Below are 20,149 nucleotides of genomic sequence, written 5' to 3' on the forward strand. Positions count from 1 at the left end.
TGATGCCTGAGAACTTCGCACCCCAGCAGCATGGACAATTATTTTTTGTGAGTGCCACCTGTACTTTTTATATATATATATATATATATATATATATATATATATATATTCGCACAGTTTAAAATGTCAGTTACAATTTGTACCTTTTATACGTCCTTAATGTGTTGGTTTTTTTAATTAGCCTTATCTCGTTAAAACATTCATATTACTGTACATTTATTATTTTCCCAACAGATGGATGTAACAGATGGAATATATCGCAGGACCATCTAATTATATCTCCACATTCTGCAATAAATGATGACATCAGACGAGATTCTCCAGTTCTTCTCAGTACAGATATGTCATCTCAGCCTTCTGATGTGTCATGTTCTCCTCATAACTCAGATATCGGTACATCTATTACAGCTCTTAGAGTAGATAATATATTTCCCAATAATATAGATGCCACATGTTCTACAAAGAGAACAAAGCGTATTGCCCATCGGCCAGCTAATATACTTGTGAAGCCATTTTCATGTCCTGAGTGTGGGAAAGGTTTTACACAGAAATCAGCTCTTGTTAAACATCAAAGATTTCACACAGGTGAGAAACCATTTCCATGCTCTCAGTGTGGAAAATGTTTTGGACACAAAACGGCTCTTCATGTACACGAGAGAACTCACACAGGTGAGAAACCATTTTCATGTTCTGAATGTGGGAAATGGTTTACTCGGAAATCAACTCTTGTTACACATCAGAAATGTCACACAGGTGAGAAACCATTTCCATGCTCTCAGTGTGGGAAATGTTTTACACTGAAATCAAATCTAGTTAAACATCAGAGATGTCACACAGGTGAGAAACCATTTCCATGCTCTCAGTGTGGAAAATGTTTTACACTGAAATCAAATCTTATTACACATCAGAGATGTCACACAGGTGAGAAACCATTTCCTTGCTCTGAGTGTGGGAAATGTTTTACACTGAAATCAAGTCTTGTTAAACATCAGAGATGTCACACAGGTGAGAAGCCATTTCCATGCTCTGAGTGTGGGAAATGTTTTGCAGACAAATCATCTCTTGTTAAACATCAGAGATGTCACACGGGTGAGAAACCATTTCCATGCTCTCAGTGTGGGAAATATTTTACACTGAAATCAAATCTAGTTAAACATCAGAGATGTCACACAGGTGAGAAGCCATTTCCATGCTCTGAGTGTGGGAAATGTTTTGCAGACAAATCATCTCTTGTTAAACATCAGAGATGTCACACAGGTGAGAAACCATTTCCATGCTCTGAGTGTGGGAAATGTTTTAGATACAAAACGGCTCTTCATGTACACAAGAGAACTCACACAGGTGAGAAACCATTTTCATGTTCTGAATGTGGGAAATGTTTTGCAGAGAAATCACAGCTTGTTAAACATCAGAGACATCACACAGACGAGAAGCCATTTCCATGCTCTGACAGAGAAATAACATAAGTCAGATCTTGTGGAATATTTTTCACACACATTTAAATGGGAAACTATGAAAGGGAAATAGTTTATCTAAAGAGCAAATCTCATACATAATATATTTCCTGAGATGAGCTCTTCGTACATTATTTTTTCATTATATAAAGTGCTGAGCAGGCATGGTTTGTGCTACTGATTACATTGATTTTTTTTTATGTCCTGTTACTTTCCATCTCACAAAATAATATACATTCATTGTCATGTTACAGCATGTAAGGTCACTCTTGGAATTGTATCACCAAAAATGGCATAAAATAGTGCAAGAGAACATGGACTGTGCTCATGGGACTTGGGGTAACTTCATAGTGACTTGTAATGGGACATTTGGTCTGACACCTGGCAAACATGTTCCGCCCATAAGTCTCCTCCCCACCAGCAATAACCTGTGATATACAAAGATGCCAGGTGTCCAGAGAAATGTGATGTCATAAATGATCACTGTGATGTCATAGGTTTGTTTTCCAGAAATGAAAAGACTTCTACACTCATAAATTGTTCTTCAGTTAGTGGCGCCATCACCAGGACACCACAAGTGTGAGGAATAAGGGCTGTCCTATATGTGGGTGCTCCTGGTGCTCTGGGTGGAGTCTCTGTGTATATTTGTGTGTCTATAGTAGAACCGTGCTCCCTCTCCTGAGCACAGAGGATGATGCTATGATATGTACTGATAGTGTAATAAATGCAGTGTAATATCTTAGTGTTATTGTTCTACCTTTTGTATCACGTCATAGTTTTATGTTTGTTACATTAATGTGCTGTCATCACTCAGGGATAGATGTGGGATATCTTCTTGTTATAGAATTATCCCTAGTTTCTATGATGGCGCTAGTAAGGGGATGTGTGTGACATCACTGGCGGTGGTGTAATGTAATAACAGGTATGGCTGGTGCCAAGAGGAACCAATGGAGAACAGACATCAGCACCATTGAGGTTACTTATTGCCCCTACAGAGGGATACAACTGTGTGTATCACATACAATGGTTTGTGTTTGGCACAATCCATGTAATACATTGTATGTACAGTCTGTGTAATGTGTACAGATCCTGCCAGTTCAGTCTTAAGCTGGGTACACATCGTGTCGATCAATTAATCTGTACACACTTACTGATTGGCTGCTAGATATATCCTGTCATCACAGCAAGGAGGGCATTTAAATTTGCCCACCCAGCTGTGACGTCAGTCCCTTCAGCAAGTGTACAGACGGTCAACGAACCGCCAGTAGAGAGATGCAACGATATATCGCCGAACTGTAGTGCTGCACAGCCGATGCGATATGTCTATGAACGTTGTCATTCACAGACATCGGGGTACACACACGCCAACGCGTTTCTGATATATAGACTATTATATAGAAACCATTTTAATTCCTACACCGTTCACCTGATTTGGATGTAATTACCCTCAAATTAAATCTGAAAGTCTGCAGTTAAAGCACATCTTGTTTGTTTCATTTAAAAGCCATTGTGGTGGTGAATAGAGGCCAAAATATGAAAATTCTGTCAATGTCCCAATATTTATGCACCCGACTGTATTTTCACAAAAAAAATACTGCTTAATGCCATTCTTTGGCTTCAATAAAAAGAATAAATATTTGAACATATCACAAGCAGCATTTACTAAATGAATGGCATGATATGACTATAAAGTGTGAATATGTAACTGGGGTTTGTCGCATAGCAGTGGATGTTTGTATACAGATATTACTAGTTCATACAAAATAACTCACTACACGGTGTTGGAAATGATTCCTGAAGACATCACAGACTAAATAAGCCTAATACCTTTTCTCTTCATAGCAGAATTATATGAAGTAGAAGATAAGCAGGAACCACTCACATCTCACTGTATGCTTACATGGATCTGAGCAGATATAATAAATTGTGAGATCGTTACTACAGGACATTGTAACATTTATTAGTAACAATTACTGGAGACGGAGCATAAGGATACATGAGTAGCTACTTTATGTATCAGCTGTGACTGCAGATCTATCTGGTACAGGAGAACACACACCACCAATGGATTGCATTATATACTGAGGAATAAAGACAGCACAGACTTGTTTTTATATTTCTTTATTTCACACAAAGTTTTCTTATCACTGTTTATATTTTTTACTATTTGTTTTTATATACATTATCATAGATTTGATTTATATGTAATACTAAGCAATAATTATCTCTAACATTACTATAAGGGGATATAAATACCTGTTTTTTAATGCATGGAATAAATGTTTTTTTTAAAGCATTATAGACCTTATTGGGGACATGAGTGCACACTATTAAAAGTAAAACTGATTCCTTTCTCTCTTCTCTGGATTGTGGCATATACCATACGTAGCAACCAATAGTGACATGAGCGAGGAGTTCATGAACTTAAAAGCGTCGCACCAGCTGGAGGTGAGAAGTGCTGATGGCAACAGCATTCACGAGGATGACCAAACAGTGGATGCCCCTCTGAATTTGGTGAGAGCTACAAGTCCCACCTCACCCTCTTACAGCAATTGTTTCCCAACATTCCCCAGCAGGATAGGAAACCCCACGTTCCGAGGTGGTGGAATGGATACCCTAGCAGATTAGTTAGTGGAATTGGGAGAAAGGGCAACAGAGCAGGAATGCATGCTCATCCAGATGTGGCATGGTGAGGCAAGCGGGCACCCCTGACCGTGGTATCCCGTGTACCGTTGCCAACTGCTGTACCAAGATCTGGACTCAAAATTTTACAAATTTGCAGAAAGTGATGGGGACATTGATGGACACTTACAAGTCACAAATATTGAAAAAAGGGTGTCAGTGCTCCCCTAGTTAGGATATATATAATGAGGAAATGAGATGTGTGGTAAATATGTATTTGCAGTATCTCATTCTCTACATCAATTAATGAACTTTTTAGCCCATTTGTTCCTCTATCCGTCTGCTGGTATAAAAGTCCCGATATGGGTGTTCATTCACAGGGCTTAAACTTTTTCATTAGCAGGTATATTATGTACTGTAATAATGTGAGGAAATGTAATGTTTAATACTTTTAAGCCCTTATGTTTAGCCCTTTTCCATATACTTGTTTTATCCATTCGTTATTCTGACCTAGCCACACAGGAAGTAACCAGTAGATCAATATAACATCTCATAGAAAAAGGACCTTGTGGGCTAATTTCCAGCTCTGCAGGGGACACTCAGGACTTAAACCAATTACCTGGTCATTGTTCCTTCTATTTGCTCCCCTTTGTTCCTCTCTGGACTTTGGTAGTCAACACAGAGCCAAGCCAGCATGTGTTCAACAGTACAGAATAAGGGACACACCAATCGGGGAACTTTGCAAATCCTCTAGGTGGGCACAAGCATTGTGGGAAATTGGAAGGTTTTAAAAGAGGTCACCGAGGGCAGCTCCTGATATTAGTCACTGACTTTGGCTAAGAGGTATTGCTCTCCCAAGGTGCTTAGTGGAATGCATCACCAGTCCTGTGTGGACTTATACGCTATCACTGCTGTGTGAACTGTGAGTTTCGACTGTGTGATATCCCAGAAATTCTGTGTGGACTAATACGCTATCACTGCTTTGTGTGACATTTGATAGGTCTTCTGTGTGGATTTTGTCGAAACCGGATAATTGGGTAAGACAGAATTTGTTTGCATTCTAAAAAACCTGAAAGACGCCATATTGCGAATGGCAGCAAGACTCCATTTTAGAAAAAGAAAGCTTACACAGTGCCATCTTGCCAAAAATACATAATACCAACATACAGCGCCATATTGCTAAAAAGTCGCAATTTAGCTATTCAGCACGCAAAGTTGCTAAAAGGTAACACGAACAGCTTTTTCATAATCTTCCCCAACACATACCGACAGTTTTCAGCACACATAAAAATGACTTCCCAACATGATAAAATCTCACAGCACTATTTTGTAAAAAAAATAGATAGTCAGCCTTCCCTCAAACGCATGCAGACAGTGTTTAACACATAAACACTAACATTTGGAATCCTATACAAAGCCCATCCTGGAGAACATCCCTATACCATAACACAACGCAATATACCGTGGTGCTATGAGCATTTTTACATAAGAATATATGAGCTGTGGCAATTGTAATGTAGCCTAGCTATGGAGCTACACACCATCCCCACAACCAAAACAAGCAGAATAAAGAGTGGGGCTCCGACTACACTGCTGGGAGCCTCCACCCTGTATGAGAACTAAATTCACTGTATAAACACATTTTGCAATTGCAGTTTAAAAACATCAGAAAAATACATGTGTGCTTATGTGTATATATATGTATGTATGTGTGCTTGTGTGTGTATATATGTATGTGTGCATGTGGCCCATCATGCTTGGACTTACGTGTATAATATCACACACAGACTTATATTTGAAAAGTAGCAAAATTCCCTGCAACTCATACACACAATGTTAAACAGAACACAGTCAGCTTTTTAGTGATGCTTCCCAAAATCATACTGGCATGGCCACACACACACATAGATGCCCTTCCAGCTTAGTGCTGCTCGCTGAGTGCCCCACCGACCCTCAGACGCACAACGCAATTCACTGCTGTTTCTCCCCGCATACATTTAAAAGCAATGGTCCCGTAACGCAAAAAGGATAATTATTACTTGGTTTAGTCGCAAAGCTAGCATATAAAGAAATTAATGTTTTCTGTAACTATGGCTTAGTAAATGACAATTGGACTGTGTTTGGTGCCGTACTGATCTACTTTGTTCCCACAGCGTTCCGGTGAGATCAGAACATGCGGCTATGAAATATGAATGTTAGAGAGAATAACTTCTTGAAATGTTGTATGCCATAGTTAGATTAGATTTATTATGCAGCGGGAAGGTGAACACAATCAGGCTGTTAGAGGCTGGGTTGTGTCTTTGCACTGACCTATGAATTGTACCGTAACGGAAGAAGCAAGAAGAGGAACCAATGAGAACCTGCCAACGTATTCTATTGTATTGCTTATCCCAGTACGGGTATATATGTGAGTGCTCTGAAACAAGATGCCAGTCTGCAGTGTTCCTGTTATGCTGTTCGGCGGAGGTCTCAATCGATGCTGGTATCTGGTCCCAGAGCGCACGCATATGTATTGGCTGTACCTTATGACATAATATTTGTACAATTTATTTTGCGCTCATTGTTGGATCATAGCATGGTAACATCTGTACTTTTACATGAATAATAATCTTTAGCGCGTTGGACCGCTATTCAACTGTCTTAGAGTTTTATTAATGGTATAATTAAACACAACGCTAATTAGCAACATCTTGTGGTTTTAGAAGGTATAGGCAGGTTTTGTCTTAGAGGTTCTAGGCAGGTGAATCTTAGAGGTTTATAGGCAGGAGTGTACTAAAGGTTTATTTTAAGATTCAACAGTTGGGGGTTTGTAGGTTTATCACGTTATCTGATACACGGTAACACTCGGTCAGTTCTCTCTCAGCAAAAGGGTGGAGGCGCCTTTTGAGAGACGCATTAGTCTTTCATTACCACAGTGTTGCTGAGAGCGTACTGCCGGTTATTGTGTAGAGGAAGCGCTGATCAGAATTCAGGGACAAGAGAGGAAAAAGTTTTTTTCCTGTTGATAGAACCTTACGTTTAGAGGGGTGCCGCAGTATTGAGTACGCGGCTGAGATGCATTTTTGCATACGCAGTTAAAAAGTCATTATACGGTTAGTTGCATTATTGTGTATGCGACTGGTCACACAACAGCGTATACGTACTTCCGGTTGTGCTGCCACATGTTTGAACAAAGCCATTGAGCTTTACATTTTTTTTCTATTACCAATATCTGGGTTAACGTGTATTTTTCTGCACAGGAAAAAAGTGTGTAACAGTGAATATTTGTTGAACAAAGGGCATCGTATGATCCTTAAAGGCTAAGTGCAAGGGTTAGTCTAACCGCTCGGTAAGCAGCTTTACTGTTCTATACACAGTAGCAGGTGTACATGTTGTCTTTGTTGTATAGAGGTGCGTGAGAGTAGCCGACATATAAACTCTCATAGGTGTGGAAGTCGCCTTACTAAAATCTTATCCGGGTGTGGAAGTTGCCTTTTTCAAATCTTATCCAGGTGTGGAAGTTGCCTTTTTCAAATCTTATCCAGGTGTGGAAGTTGCCTTACTAAATCTTATCCAGGTGTGTGGGCGCCGCCGACTTAAATCGTCCACAGGTAAGTGAAAGTGTCTTGATTGTCTTTCACCGGCTTAAACCTTTATTGAAAAGCGTAGGCGTTGTCTCAGAATGGGAGCCACACAAACAGTAGAGATGTTAGGCAATGATGTGCTGCTAATGGAGGCGCCGATCGGATCGGCCCGTCGTATCATGCATACCAAGTACGGTACTTATGCAATAAGGTATTGCGATTTATGGTTTAATATGACGAGGAAGAGTGTTAGACCGTTTCCCAGAATTGGTAGTTTTGATAAAAATGTGTTAGATAATGTCCGGGATAACATCAGTTTGATGCGCTCCCGAGAGAAAAAGGTTAAATATTTTGAATGTTTAAAACTGTGGCAGCACGAGGGGGAAATGTGGCTGAAGGAGGTACCCGTGACGCAAACAGGCGTTGTGGGCACAGTCTCGGGCAATGCGCCAGTGACGCTAAATATCGCCGCGGACGCATCGCTTGATAGCGCGCATGCACTGCAAGGTAGCGTCGCAGAAGGTAGTACAGATGGTTCACGTGCACCACCGCCACCCTATGCAGATGGGGGTAAACCCATAAAAATGTAACTAGCAACTTGTACCCTCTCTTAAGCAATTATAAAGAAAATGTTTATGATATGGATGATGAGCCTATTGTAATATCTGCCATTTCCCATGCTGTGCAAATGATAGATGCTGCAAAACCACAATCACGGGTGGTGCCGCCATCTCCATCGGTAATAGCAAGGGAAGTGTTAACACACTGCACCCGTAGAGGAAGTTAATACCATACGTAGCAGCAGCAGATTAAACCCCCAGCCAGGTAACCAGGTCAAAGGTAGCAGCACTACCGGTCTGCATCCCATTCGGACAATAACTGTTCCAAATGGAAATGCAGACGCAAATGGTATAGTGGCCACGAGGGAAGTACTAATGCATTGTCCTTTGACAAGAGCAGAACTAAATTCCATCATAAATGATTTCCCCGATCCCAAAAAGGAATTAGCCAAATGGCAAAGATTTTTGAGAAATTTGGGTAGTTCACATGAACCCACTAATAAAGATTGGTGTGTGGTGTTAAGGGCCTGTCTGCCACGCAATACCGACGTGACAAAATTTATCACGGATTGTGTATTGGATGGTGACGTCCCCTTAACAGATCAAGTAAACCAAGGTAACATTTCCCGCATTGTAACTCAATTAGGTATATATTTTCCAGTAGTAGTTAACTGAAACAAAATTTTCACCATTAAACAAAAAGAGGGTGAGACTGCAGATTACTGCGATCAGGCTCTGCAGGCTATCACTCAGTACAATGGGATAGAGGATATTAAAGATAGCACTCACCACAGGGGGATGATAGTTACAGTACTTGTGGACGGTCTGAAAGAGACTTTAAAAACTCGGGTTCAGACCTCACAGCCTGGCTGGCGGGGACTTACAATAGATACCCTCATAGAAACCACCATTGAACATGATAAGAACATCTCCAAAAAGAGAAGCCCAGAGCGAGAAACTAATGGCTGTCAGTATACAAGCTCTGGAGGGAATGACGGTGACATCACAGACAACAGACACACTTGCACTTGCACACACACACTCGCTTCTGAACAAGTATGTGCTCTCACTAACCCCACTCAACAACAAACAACTCTATCCCACTAACCCAATGCAACCACAGGTCCCAGGCTATCCACCAACCTCTTATCCCCCACAATACCCTTACCCTCCCTATCCTTACCCATATCCATCACCTTTACCCTCTGCGCAAACCTCACAACACCACATGTCTTCACCCGAAACACAAACCTGTTTTAACTGTAAACAAACAGGACTCTTAAGTAGAAACTGTACAGTAAAAGGAGTAGGGATCCCACATCAGGGAAGACCCAGATATCCCCATAAGGGATATGCACAGAGGCCAGCAAATGTTCAGCAGGCACCAGCTCCAATTGTAGCCGTAAATGCTTTATTGGAGAATGGTAGCCAACGCTAGGGGTCAGGTCATACCTGTAGTCTACAGATGGTCAGGTTAACGGGAAGTACTAGGGAAAAACCGGTCATGATGGTTGATGTAGCTGGTACTGAATATCCTTTTCTTGTAGACACAGGGGTGACCAGGTCGGTGCTAAAATCTCCCGTTAATTTGCAGGTGACCAACGAGACAGTACCAACAATGGGTGTAACAGGTAAAGTGGAACATTATCCTTTAACAAAGTCCACAGAGGTTACTATTGGGCCGTTGCATACCAGGCATTCTTTTCTCCTGGCTGCTGCGGCTCCTACTAACCTACTGGGCAGAGACTTGTTATGTAAGCTGGGATGTGTTATATATTGCACCCCTGATGGTGTATTTTTAGATATCCCAGAGAGAATGGAATACGAGGTGCGGGATATGTTAGACACTCCTCAAAGGATAATGTATCACTCTACAGTTTTAAATGAAACTCCATCACAGGTAGATGAAATGTCCCTAATTCCAGATTCCCTTTGGACTAAAGATGGACAGGACACTGGATTAATGGCAAACGTAAGCCCTGTAATGGTAAATTTAAAAAGCGGAAGGCAAGTCCCAAAAATTCCCCAATATCCACTAAAACAGGAGGTAGAGTTAGGGGTGTATCCCATAATTGAGCGGTTATTGCAGCAGGGAATTTTAGTCCATACAGCAAGTGTAGCCAACAGTCCCATTTTTCCAGTGAAGGCTGATGGGAGGGGTTATAGGCTGGTACAAAACCTTAGAGGGGTTAATAAGGTGGTAGAGAGCCAATTTCCCGTAGTGTCAAATCCAGCTGTCATCCTTATGCAAGTTCCACCAAATGCAACCCATTTCACTGTCATTGACCTTTGTTCTGCTTTCTTCTCTGTACCTCTTCATCCTGACTGTCAGTACCTATTTGCATTCACATACAGGGGTGTACAATACACATGGACACGATTACCCCAGGGTTTCATAGACAGCCCCAGTATCTTTTCCCAGGCATTACACGATTGTTTACAGTCTTTTCAACCCGCCAATGGATCTGTTCTAATTCAATATGTAGATGATTTATTGCTATGTTCTGACTCATTTATGTCATGTTTGAATGACACTAAACTTTTGGTGCTTCATCTCTCGCAAACAGGACACAAGGTTGCTAAGGACAAACTACAGCCGTGCCAATCCAGAGTTAAATACTTGGGACACTGCCTAACCCAGGGGCTGCGACATCTCACTACAGATAGAATCCAGGCTATACAAAACATGACACTGCCGCAGAATCAACAGCAAATTCGTACCTTCTTGGGAATGTGTGGATACTGTAGAATGTGGATACCAGGGTTTTCTATTTTGGCCTTACCTTTACAGGAATTAGTCTCTTCCTCAAAGCCTGATTGTGTCATACACACAGAGGAATCAGAACAGGCTTTCCTTAATCTTAAGGATAGTCTGACAAGAGCTCCTGCATTGGGAATACCTGATTATGAAAAACCTTTTGATTTGTATTGTATGGAAGCTGATGGTTGTGCTGCAGGTGTCCTTACACAAAAACATGGGGATGCCAGTAGGCCCGTAGCATATTACAGTGCACAATTGGACACTGTAGCGAGATCACTCCCAACCTGTTTGAGAAGTGTAGCAGCAACGGCTCTATTGGTCAGCAAAAGTGAGGATGTGGTATTGGGCCATGATATGATTGTCTATACCCCACATGCTGTGTCTGCCCTGTTGAACTCTGCCCAAACCAGACACGTATCCTCAGCTAGATTCACCAAATGGGAACTAGCTCTAATAGCACCCTCAAACATCACTATAAAGCAGTGTAATACGTTAAATCCAGCAACGTACTTACCGTATGTGCATAAGAATGCACAAAGGGTGGAGGATGAGTCTCTGGTAGAAAGTGAGTTTTGCAAAGGTATTGATATGCATGATTGTATGGATTATCTTAACCAGACCTTTACCGCTAGACCTGACATACGTGACATACCTTTAGAGAATGCAGATGTGACATTTTACACAGATGGAAGTTGCCATAGACAAACGGACACAGGTGAGTTATGTACAGGTTATGCTGTTGTAGATGACACAGACATCATAGAATCTGAACCTCTTGGTCCTCCTCACTCAGCCCAAGTGGCGGAGTTAGTAGCACTGAGAAGAGCGTGTGCACTAGCACTGAGTGCTTAGTAGCACTGAGAATTGGCAGCAGGCAAATCTGCCAACATTTACACTGACTCTAGGTATGCGTTCGGGGTGGTTCACGATTTCGGAGCTCTATGGTGTCTGAGAAATTTTATGACAGCAGCAGGCACACCAGTCGCACATTCCAGACACATAAAAGGATTATTAAAAGCAATTCAGTTGCCCAAAATGAAAGTGTAAAGCCCACACATGTGAGGAAGATCCGGTATAATTGGGCAACAACAGGGCGGATGAAGCTGACAAGTGGGCAGCAGGTTTAAACACAAATGTACCCATAGAACAAGTAATGGTTTTCCAAACAGTTGACATGCAGAAATTAATTGAGATGCAAAATTTGTGTTCTACCCAAGAGAAAGCAACCTGGAAGTCTAAGGGATGTGGGCAAGAGCCCTCTGGACTCTGGAGGGACGGACAAGGTAAGCCGGTGGCACCTAAGGTTTATTACCCAAGCCTGGCAGAGGCAGCACACGGACTGACTCACTTGGGAAAACAAGGTATGTGTAAGTTAGTGAAGGCATATTGGTACGCACCGGGTTTTTCTTCACAAGCAGAAAAGAGAGCAATGTCCTGTCTGACCTGTTTGAGGAAGAACATAGGGAAAACGATCCCTACCGAACCATCCCACATTCCCCCCACTGATGGTCCTTTCCAGGTAATACAAATTGATTTCATCCAATTACCACCCTGCAGGAATCTCAAGTATGTATTATTGTACCAATGTATTTTCTAATTGGGTAGAGGCATACCCAGCGGCCACTAATACTGCTGTATTCACTGCTAAAAAGATTGTACAGGAATTTGTATGCAGGTATGGTATCCCTAGAATGATTGAAAGTGATAGGGGTACCCATTTCACCGGGGACGTCTTCCAGATAATGTGTAAATTGATGGGTATTGATAGCAAACTCCACACCCCATATCGACCCCAAGCCAGTGCCAAGGTGGAGAGAGTGAACGGCACTATTAAAAACAAATTAAGTAAGATCATGGCTGAGACTGGACTAGCATGGCCAGAAGCACTACCTTTGGTCCTACATAGCATAAGGACCACTCCTAGGCCTCCACTTAATCTGTCCCCATTTGAAATACTGTTTGGTAGACAACCTCATATAATTATAAGCCCACAGAAAGACGTGAAGAGTAACAGCGAGGTCACTGTTAAGTATCTTATAACAATGAACAAACAGTTGCAGCAACAACAGCAGAAATTTAAAAACTGTCATGATGTCAAACCTGGAGAATATGTTATGGTCCGAAATTGTTTACGCTCAGGTTGCCTAATAGATCGATGGGAGGGGCCGTACCAGGTGCTGTTGACGAGTGCCACATCCTTGAAGGTGGCCGAGAGAGATACCTGGGTCCATGCCACACTGCAGAAAGGTTAATCAACCGGTGGAGAAGCAGGGCAGAGTTGAAGCAAATAATGAGGATCTGGCAATTGCGAACCTGTTCCGGAAAAATTAAAAGGTGACAGTGAGAAACCTGAGCTAAAAGAAAATTGTAGATCAGTGTCACAGCAAAAGAACCGTTCTGCTGTGTTCATGTGTGTACTCTTCTTTCAGAATTACCATCATGATTCGTTTATCTGGAGATTCCTGGTTCTTGTGACGGAGGATAGATGGAGGAGGCGGGAGCTGATGCTGGTGTAATGGAGTGAAATCGAGAGGAGGAGTGCTATACCAAACCAGCGGAGTGCCGGTCCAATTTCAGTACAGTAAATTGTTGTGAAAATATGAACAACAATACTAAGGAAGAACTGTATTACAATCCTGAGTTATGATGTAGTGTATAACAATGTAGCCTGAGTTTGAGTGGTCGTGTATGGATATAACGTTTATGTTGTTTTAAGTCATCTTAGGTAATGCAGTCCCAACCCCTTTCAAGGCTCCCCTTATAGGATAGGTGCATCCCCACATCTTTCCTATGATCCCTTAAGGATCCGCGGTGTGCGTATGAGGGCAGTTTATGTCCCTCCCAGAGACGCATTATCTGAATGGTTCAAATGACCACACTGTGTCATACCATAATAACATTGAACGGTATATTCTCATGCATGGCTAAACAGATTCAGAATAGGTTGTGATAGCGCTTGATTGACTATCAAAGGGTGGACTGTCGAAACTGGATAATTGGGTAAGACAGAATCTGTTTGCAATCTAGAAAACCTGAAAGACACCATCTTGCGAATGGCAGCAAGACTTCATTTTAGAAAAAGAAAGCTTACACAGCACCATCTTGCCAAAAATACATAATACCAACACACAGCGCCATATTGCTAAAAAGTTGCAATTTAGCTATTCAGCACACAAAGTTACTAAAAAGTAACACGAACAGCTTTTTAATAATCTTCCCCAACACATACTGAAAGTTTTCAGCACACATAAAAATGACTTCCCAACATGATAAAATCTCACAGCACTATTTTGTAAAAAAAATAGATAGTCAGCCTTCCCTCAAACGCATGCAGACAGTTTTTAACACATAAACACCAACTTATTAGCATTTGGAATCCTATACAAAGCCCATCCTGGAGAAAATCCCTATACCATAACACGACACAATATACCGTAGTGCTATGAGCATTTTTACATAAGAATATATGAGCTGTGGCAATTGTAATGTAGCCTAGCTATGGAGCTACACAATTGAGTCCATCCCCACAACCAAAACAAGCAGAATAAAGAGTGAGGCTCCGACTACACTGCTGGGAGCCTCCACCCTGTATGAGAACTAAATTCACTGTATAAACACATTTTGTAATTGCAGTTTAAAAACATCAGAAAAATACATGTGTGCTTGTGTATATATATATATATATATATATATATGTGTGCATATATATATATATATATATGTGTGTGCATGTGGCCCATCATGCATGGACTTATGTGTATAATATCACACACAGACTTATATTTGAAAAGTAGCAAAATTCCCTGCAACTCATACACACAATGTTAAACAGAACACAGTAAGCTTTTTAGTGATCCTTCCCAAAATCATACTGGCATGGCCACACACACACATAGATGCCCTTCCAGCTTAGTGCTGCTCGCTGAGTGCCCCACCGACCCTCAGACGCACAACGCAATTCAGTGCTGTTTCTCCCCGCATACATACATTTAAAAGCAATGGTCCCGTAACGCAAAAAGGATAATTATTACTTGGTTTAGTCGCAATGCTAGCTTATAAAGAAATGAATGTTTTCTGTAACTATGGCTTAGTAAATGACAATTGGACCGTGTTTGGTGCCGTACTGATCTACTTTGTTCCCACAGCGTTCCGGTGAGAAGATCAGAACATGCGGCTATGAAATATGAATGTTAGAGAGAATAACTTCTTGAAATGTTGTATGCCATAGTTAGATTAGATTTATTATGCAGCGGGAAGGTGAACACAATCAGGCTGTTAGAGGCTGGGTTGTGTCTTTTGCACTGACCTTTGAATTGTACCGTAACGGAAGAAGCAAGAAGAGGAACCAATGAGAACCTGCCAATGTATTCTATTGTATTGCTTATCCCAGTACGGGTATATATGTGAGTGCTCTGAAACAAGATGCCAGTCTGCAGTGTTCCTGTTATGCTGTTCGGCGGAGGTCTCAATCTTGATGCTGGTATCTGGTCCCAGAGCGCACGCGTATGTATTGGCTGTACCTTATGACATAATATTTGTACAATTTATTTTGCGCTCATTGTTGGATCATAGCATGGTAACATCTGTACTTTTACCTGAATAATAATCTTTAGCGCGTTGGACCGCTATTCAACTGTCTTACAGTTTTATTAATGGTATAATTAAACACAACGCTAATTAGCGACATCTTGTGGTTTTAGAAGGTATAGGCAGGTTTTGTCTTAGAGGTTCTAGGCAGGTGAATCTTAGAGGTTTATAGGCAGGAATGTACTAAAGGTTTATTTTAAGATTCAACAGTTGGGGGTTTGTAGGTTTATCTGATACACGGTAACACTCGGTCAGTTCTCTCTCAGCAAAAGGGTGAGGGGCCTTTTGAGAGACGCATTAGTCTTTCATTACCACAGTGTTGCTGAGAGCGTACTGCCGGTTATTGTGTAGAGGAAGCGCTGATCAGAATCCAGGGACAAGAGAGGAAAGTTTTTTTTCCTCTGTTGATAGAACCTTACGTTTAGAGGGGTGCTGCAGTGTTGAGTACGCGGCTGAGATGCATTTTTGCATACGCAGTTAAAAAGTCATTATACGGTTAGTTGCATTATTGTGTATGCGACTGGTCGCACAACAGCGTATACGTACTTCCGGTTGTGCTGCCACATGTTTGAACAATGCCATTGAGCTTTACATTTTTTTTCTATTACCAATATCTGGGTTAACGTGTATTTTTCTGCGCAGGAAAAAAGTGTGTAACAGTGAATATTTGTTGAACAAAGGGCATCGTATGATCCTTAAGGGCTAAGTGCAAGGGTTAGTCTAACCGCTCGGTAAGCAGCTTTACTGTTCTATACACAGTAGCAGGTGTACATGTTGTCTTTGTTATATAGAGGTGCGTGAGAGTAGCCCACATATAAACTCTCATAGGTGTGGAAGTCGCCTTACTAAAATCTTATCCGGGTGTGGAAGTTGCCTTTTTCAAATCTTATCCAGGTGTGGAAGTTGCCTTACTAAATCTTATCCAGGTGTGTGGGCGCCGCCGACTTAAATCGTCCACAGGTAAGTGAAAGTGTCTTGATTGTCTTTCACCGGCTTAAATCTTTATTGAAAAGCGTAGGCGTTGTCTCAGAATGGGAGCCACGCAAACAGTAGAGATGTTAGGCAATGATGTGCTGCTAATGGAGGCGCCGATTGGATCGGCCCGTCGTATCATGCATACCAAGTATGGTACTTATGCAATAAGGTATTGCGATTTATGGTTTAATATGACGAGGAAGAGTGTTAGACCGTTTCCCAGAATTGGTAGTTTTGATAAAAATGTGTTAGATAATGTCCGGGATAACATCAGTTTGATGCGCTCCCGAGAGAAAAAGGTTAAATATTTTGAATGTTTAAAACTGTGGCAGCACGAGGGGGAAATGTGGCTGAAGGAGGTACCCGCGACGCAAACAGGCGTTGTGGGCACAGTCTCGGGCAATGCGCCAGTGACGCTAAATATCGCCGCGGACGCATCGCTTGATAGCGCGCATGCACTGCAAGGTAGCGTCGCAGAAGGTAGTACAGATGGTTCACGTGCACCACCGCCACCCTATGCAGATGGGGGTAAACCCATAAAAATGTAACTAGCAACTTGTACCCTCTCTTAAGCAATTATAAAGAAAATGTTTATGATATGGATGATGAGCCTATTGTAATATCTGCCATTTCCCATGCTGTGCAAATGATAGATGCTGCAACACCACAATTACGGGTGGTGCCGCCATCTCCATCGGTAATAGCAAGGGAAGTGTTAACACACTGCACCCGTAGAGGAAGTTAATACCATACGTAGCAGCAGCAGATTAAACCCCCAGCCAGGTAACCAGGTCAAAGGTAGCAGCGCTACCGGTCTGCATCCCATTCGGACAATAACTGTTCCAAATGGAAATGCAGACGCAAATGGTATAGTGGCCACGAGGGAAGTACTAATGCATTGTCCTTTGACAAGAGCAGAACTAAATTCCATCATAAATGATTTCCCCGATCCCAAAAAGGAATTAGCCAAATGGCAAAGATTTTTGAGAAATTTGGGTAGTTCACATGAACCCACTAATAAAGATTGGTGTGTGGTGTTAAGGGCCTGTCTGCCACGCAATACCGACGTGACAAAATTTATCACGGATTGTGTATTGGATGGTGACGTCCCCTTAACAGATCAAGTAAACCAAGGTAACATTTCCCGCATTGTAACTCAATTAGGTATATATTTTCCAGTAGTAGTTAACTGAAACAAAATTTTCACCATTAAACAAAAAGAGGGTGAGACTGCAGATTACTGCGATCAGGCTCTGCAGGCTATCACTCAGTACAATGGGATAGAGGATATTAAAGATAGCACTCACCACAGGGGGATGATAGTTACAGTACTTGTGGACGGTCTGAAAGAGACTTTAAAAACTCGGGTTCAGACCTCACAGCCTGGCTGGCGGGGACTTACAATAGATACCCTCATAGAAACCACCATTGAACATGATAAGAACATCTCCAAAAAGAGAAGCCCAGAGCGAGAAACTAATGGCTGTCAGTATACAAGCTCTGGAGGGAATGACAGTGACATCACAGACAACAGACACACTTGCACACACACACTCGCTTCTGAACAAGTATGTGCTCTCACTAACCCCACTCAAGAACAAACACAACTCTATCCCACTAACCCAATGCAACCACAGGTCCCAGGCTATCCACCAACCTCTTATCCCCCACAATACCCTTACCCTCCCTATCCTTACCCATATCCATCACCTTTACCCTCTGCGCAAACCTCACAACACCACATGTCTTCACCCGAAACACAAACCTGTTTTAACTGTAAACAAACAGGACTCTTAAGTAGAAACTGTACAGTAAAAGGAGTAGGGATCCCACATCAGGGAAGACCCAGATATCCCCATAAGGGATATGCACAGAGGCCAGCAAATGTTCAGCAGGCACCAGCTCCAATTGTAGCCGTAAATGCTTTATTGGAGAATGGTAGCCAACGCTAGGGGTCAGGTCATACCTGTAGTCTACAGATGGTCAGGTTAACGGGAAGTACTAGGGAAAAACCGGTCATGATGGTTGATGTAGCTGGTACTGAATATCCTTTTCTTGTAGACACAGGGGTGACCAGGTCGGTGCTAAAATCTCCCGTTAATTTGCAGGTGACCAACGAGACAGTACCAACAATGGGTGTAACAGGTAAAGTGGAACATTATCCTTTAACAAAGTCCACAGAGGTTACTATTGGGCCGTTGCATACCAGGCATTCTTTTCTCCTGGCTGCTGCGGCTCCTACTAACCTACTGGGCAGAGACTTGTTATGTAAGCTGGGATGTGTTATATATTGCACCCCTGATGGTGTATTTTTAGATATCCCAGAGAGAATGGAATACGAGGTGCGGGATATGTTAGACACTCCTCAAAGGATAATGTATCACTCTACAGTTTTAAATGAAACTCCATCACAGGTAGATGAAATGTCCCTAATTCCAGATTCCCTTTGGACTAAAGATGGACAGGACACTGGATTAATGGCAAACGTAAGCCCTGTAATGGTAAATTTAAAAAGCGGAAGGCAAGTCCCAAAAATTCCCCAATATCCACTAAAACAGGAGGTAGAGTTAGGGGTGTATCCCATAATTGAGCGGTTATTGCAGCAGGAAATTTTAGTCCATACAGCAAGTGTAGCCAACAGTCCCATTTTTCCAGTGAAGGCTGATGGGAGGGGTTATAGGCTGGTATAAAACCTTAGAGGGGTTAATAAGGTGGTAGAGAGCCAATTTCCCGTAGTGTCGAATCCAGCTGTCATCCTTATGCAAATTCCACCAAATGCAACCCATTTCACTGTCATTGACCTTTGTTCTGCTTTCTTCTCTGTACCTCTTCATCCTGACTGTCAGTACCTATTTGCATTCACATACAGGGGTGTACAATACACATGGACACGATTACCCCAGGGTTTCATAGACAGCCCCAGTATCTTTTCCCAGGCATTACACGATTGTTTACAGTCTTTTCAACCCGCCAATGGATCTGTTCTAATTCAATATGTAGATGATTTATTGCTATGTTCTGACTCATTTATGTCATGTTTGAATGACACTAAACTTTTGTTGCTTCATCTCTCGCAAACAGGACACAAGGTTGCTAAGGACAAACTACAGCCGTGCCAATCCAGAGTTAAATACTTGGGACACTGCCTAACCCAGGGGCTGCGACATCTCACTACAGATAGAATCCAGGCTATACAAAACATGACACTGCCGCAGAATCAACAGCAAATTCGTACCTTCTTGGGAATGTGTGGATACTGTAGAATGTGGATACCAGGGTTTTCTATTTTGGCCTTACCTTTACAGGAATTAGTCTCTTCCTCAAAGCCCGATCGTGTCATACACACAGAGGAATCAGAACAGGCTTTCCTTAATCTTAAGGATAGTCTGACAAGAGCTCCTGCATTGGGAATACCTGATTATGAAAAACCTTTGATTTGTATTGTACGGAAGCTGATGGTTGTGCTGCAGGTGTCCTTACACAAAAACATGGGGATGCCAGTAGGCCCGTAGCATATTACAGTGCACAATTGGACACTGTGGCGAGATCACTCCCAACCTGTTTGAGAAGTGTAGCAGCAATGGCTCTATTGGTCAGCAAAAGTGAGGATGTGGTATTAGGCCATGA

General features: G+C 42.0%; 1 protein-coding gene across 2 annotated transcripts in view; it reads left to right on the top strand.

The window, feature by feature from the left end:
* LOC148532448 (uncharacterized) overlaps positions 1-20,149 on the top strand; it is a 163,235-nt gene that overhangs the window by 13,820 nt on the left and 129,266 nt on the right. Inside the window, exons 5-6 of one of the 2 annotated variants that reach the window (XM_088467807.1) lie at positions 235-474; positions 556-1,341. In XM_088467807.1, the coding sequence (XP_088323933.1) occupies positions 235-474; positions 556-1,341 (1,026 nt within the window). Of the gene's footprint in view, positions 1-234; positions 1,342-20,149 lie in introns of both variants that reach the window. The other variant, XM_088467808.1, reaches the window with a different exon arrangement.

The sequence above is a fragment of the Taudactylus pleione genome, unplaced genomic scaffold, assembly GCF_031769625.1.
Source record: "Taudactylus pleione unplaced genomic scaffold, aTauple2 ptg000076l, whole genome shotgun sequence".
NCBI lineage: Eukaryota > Metazoa > Chordata > Amphibia > Anura > Myobatrachidae > Taudactylus > Taudactylus pleione.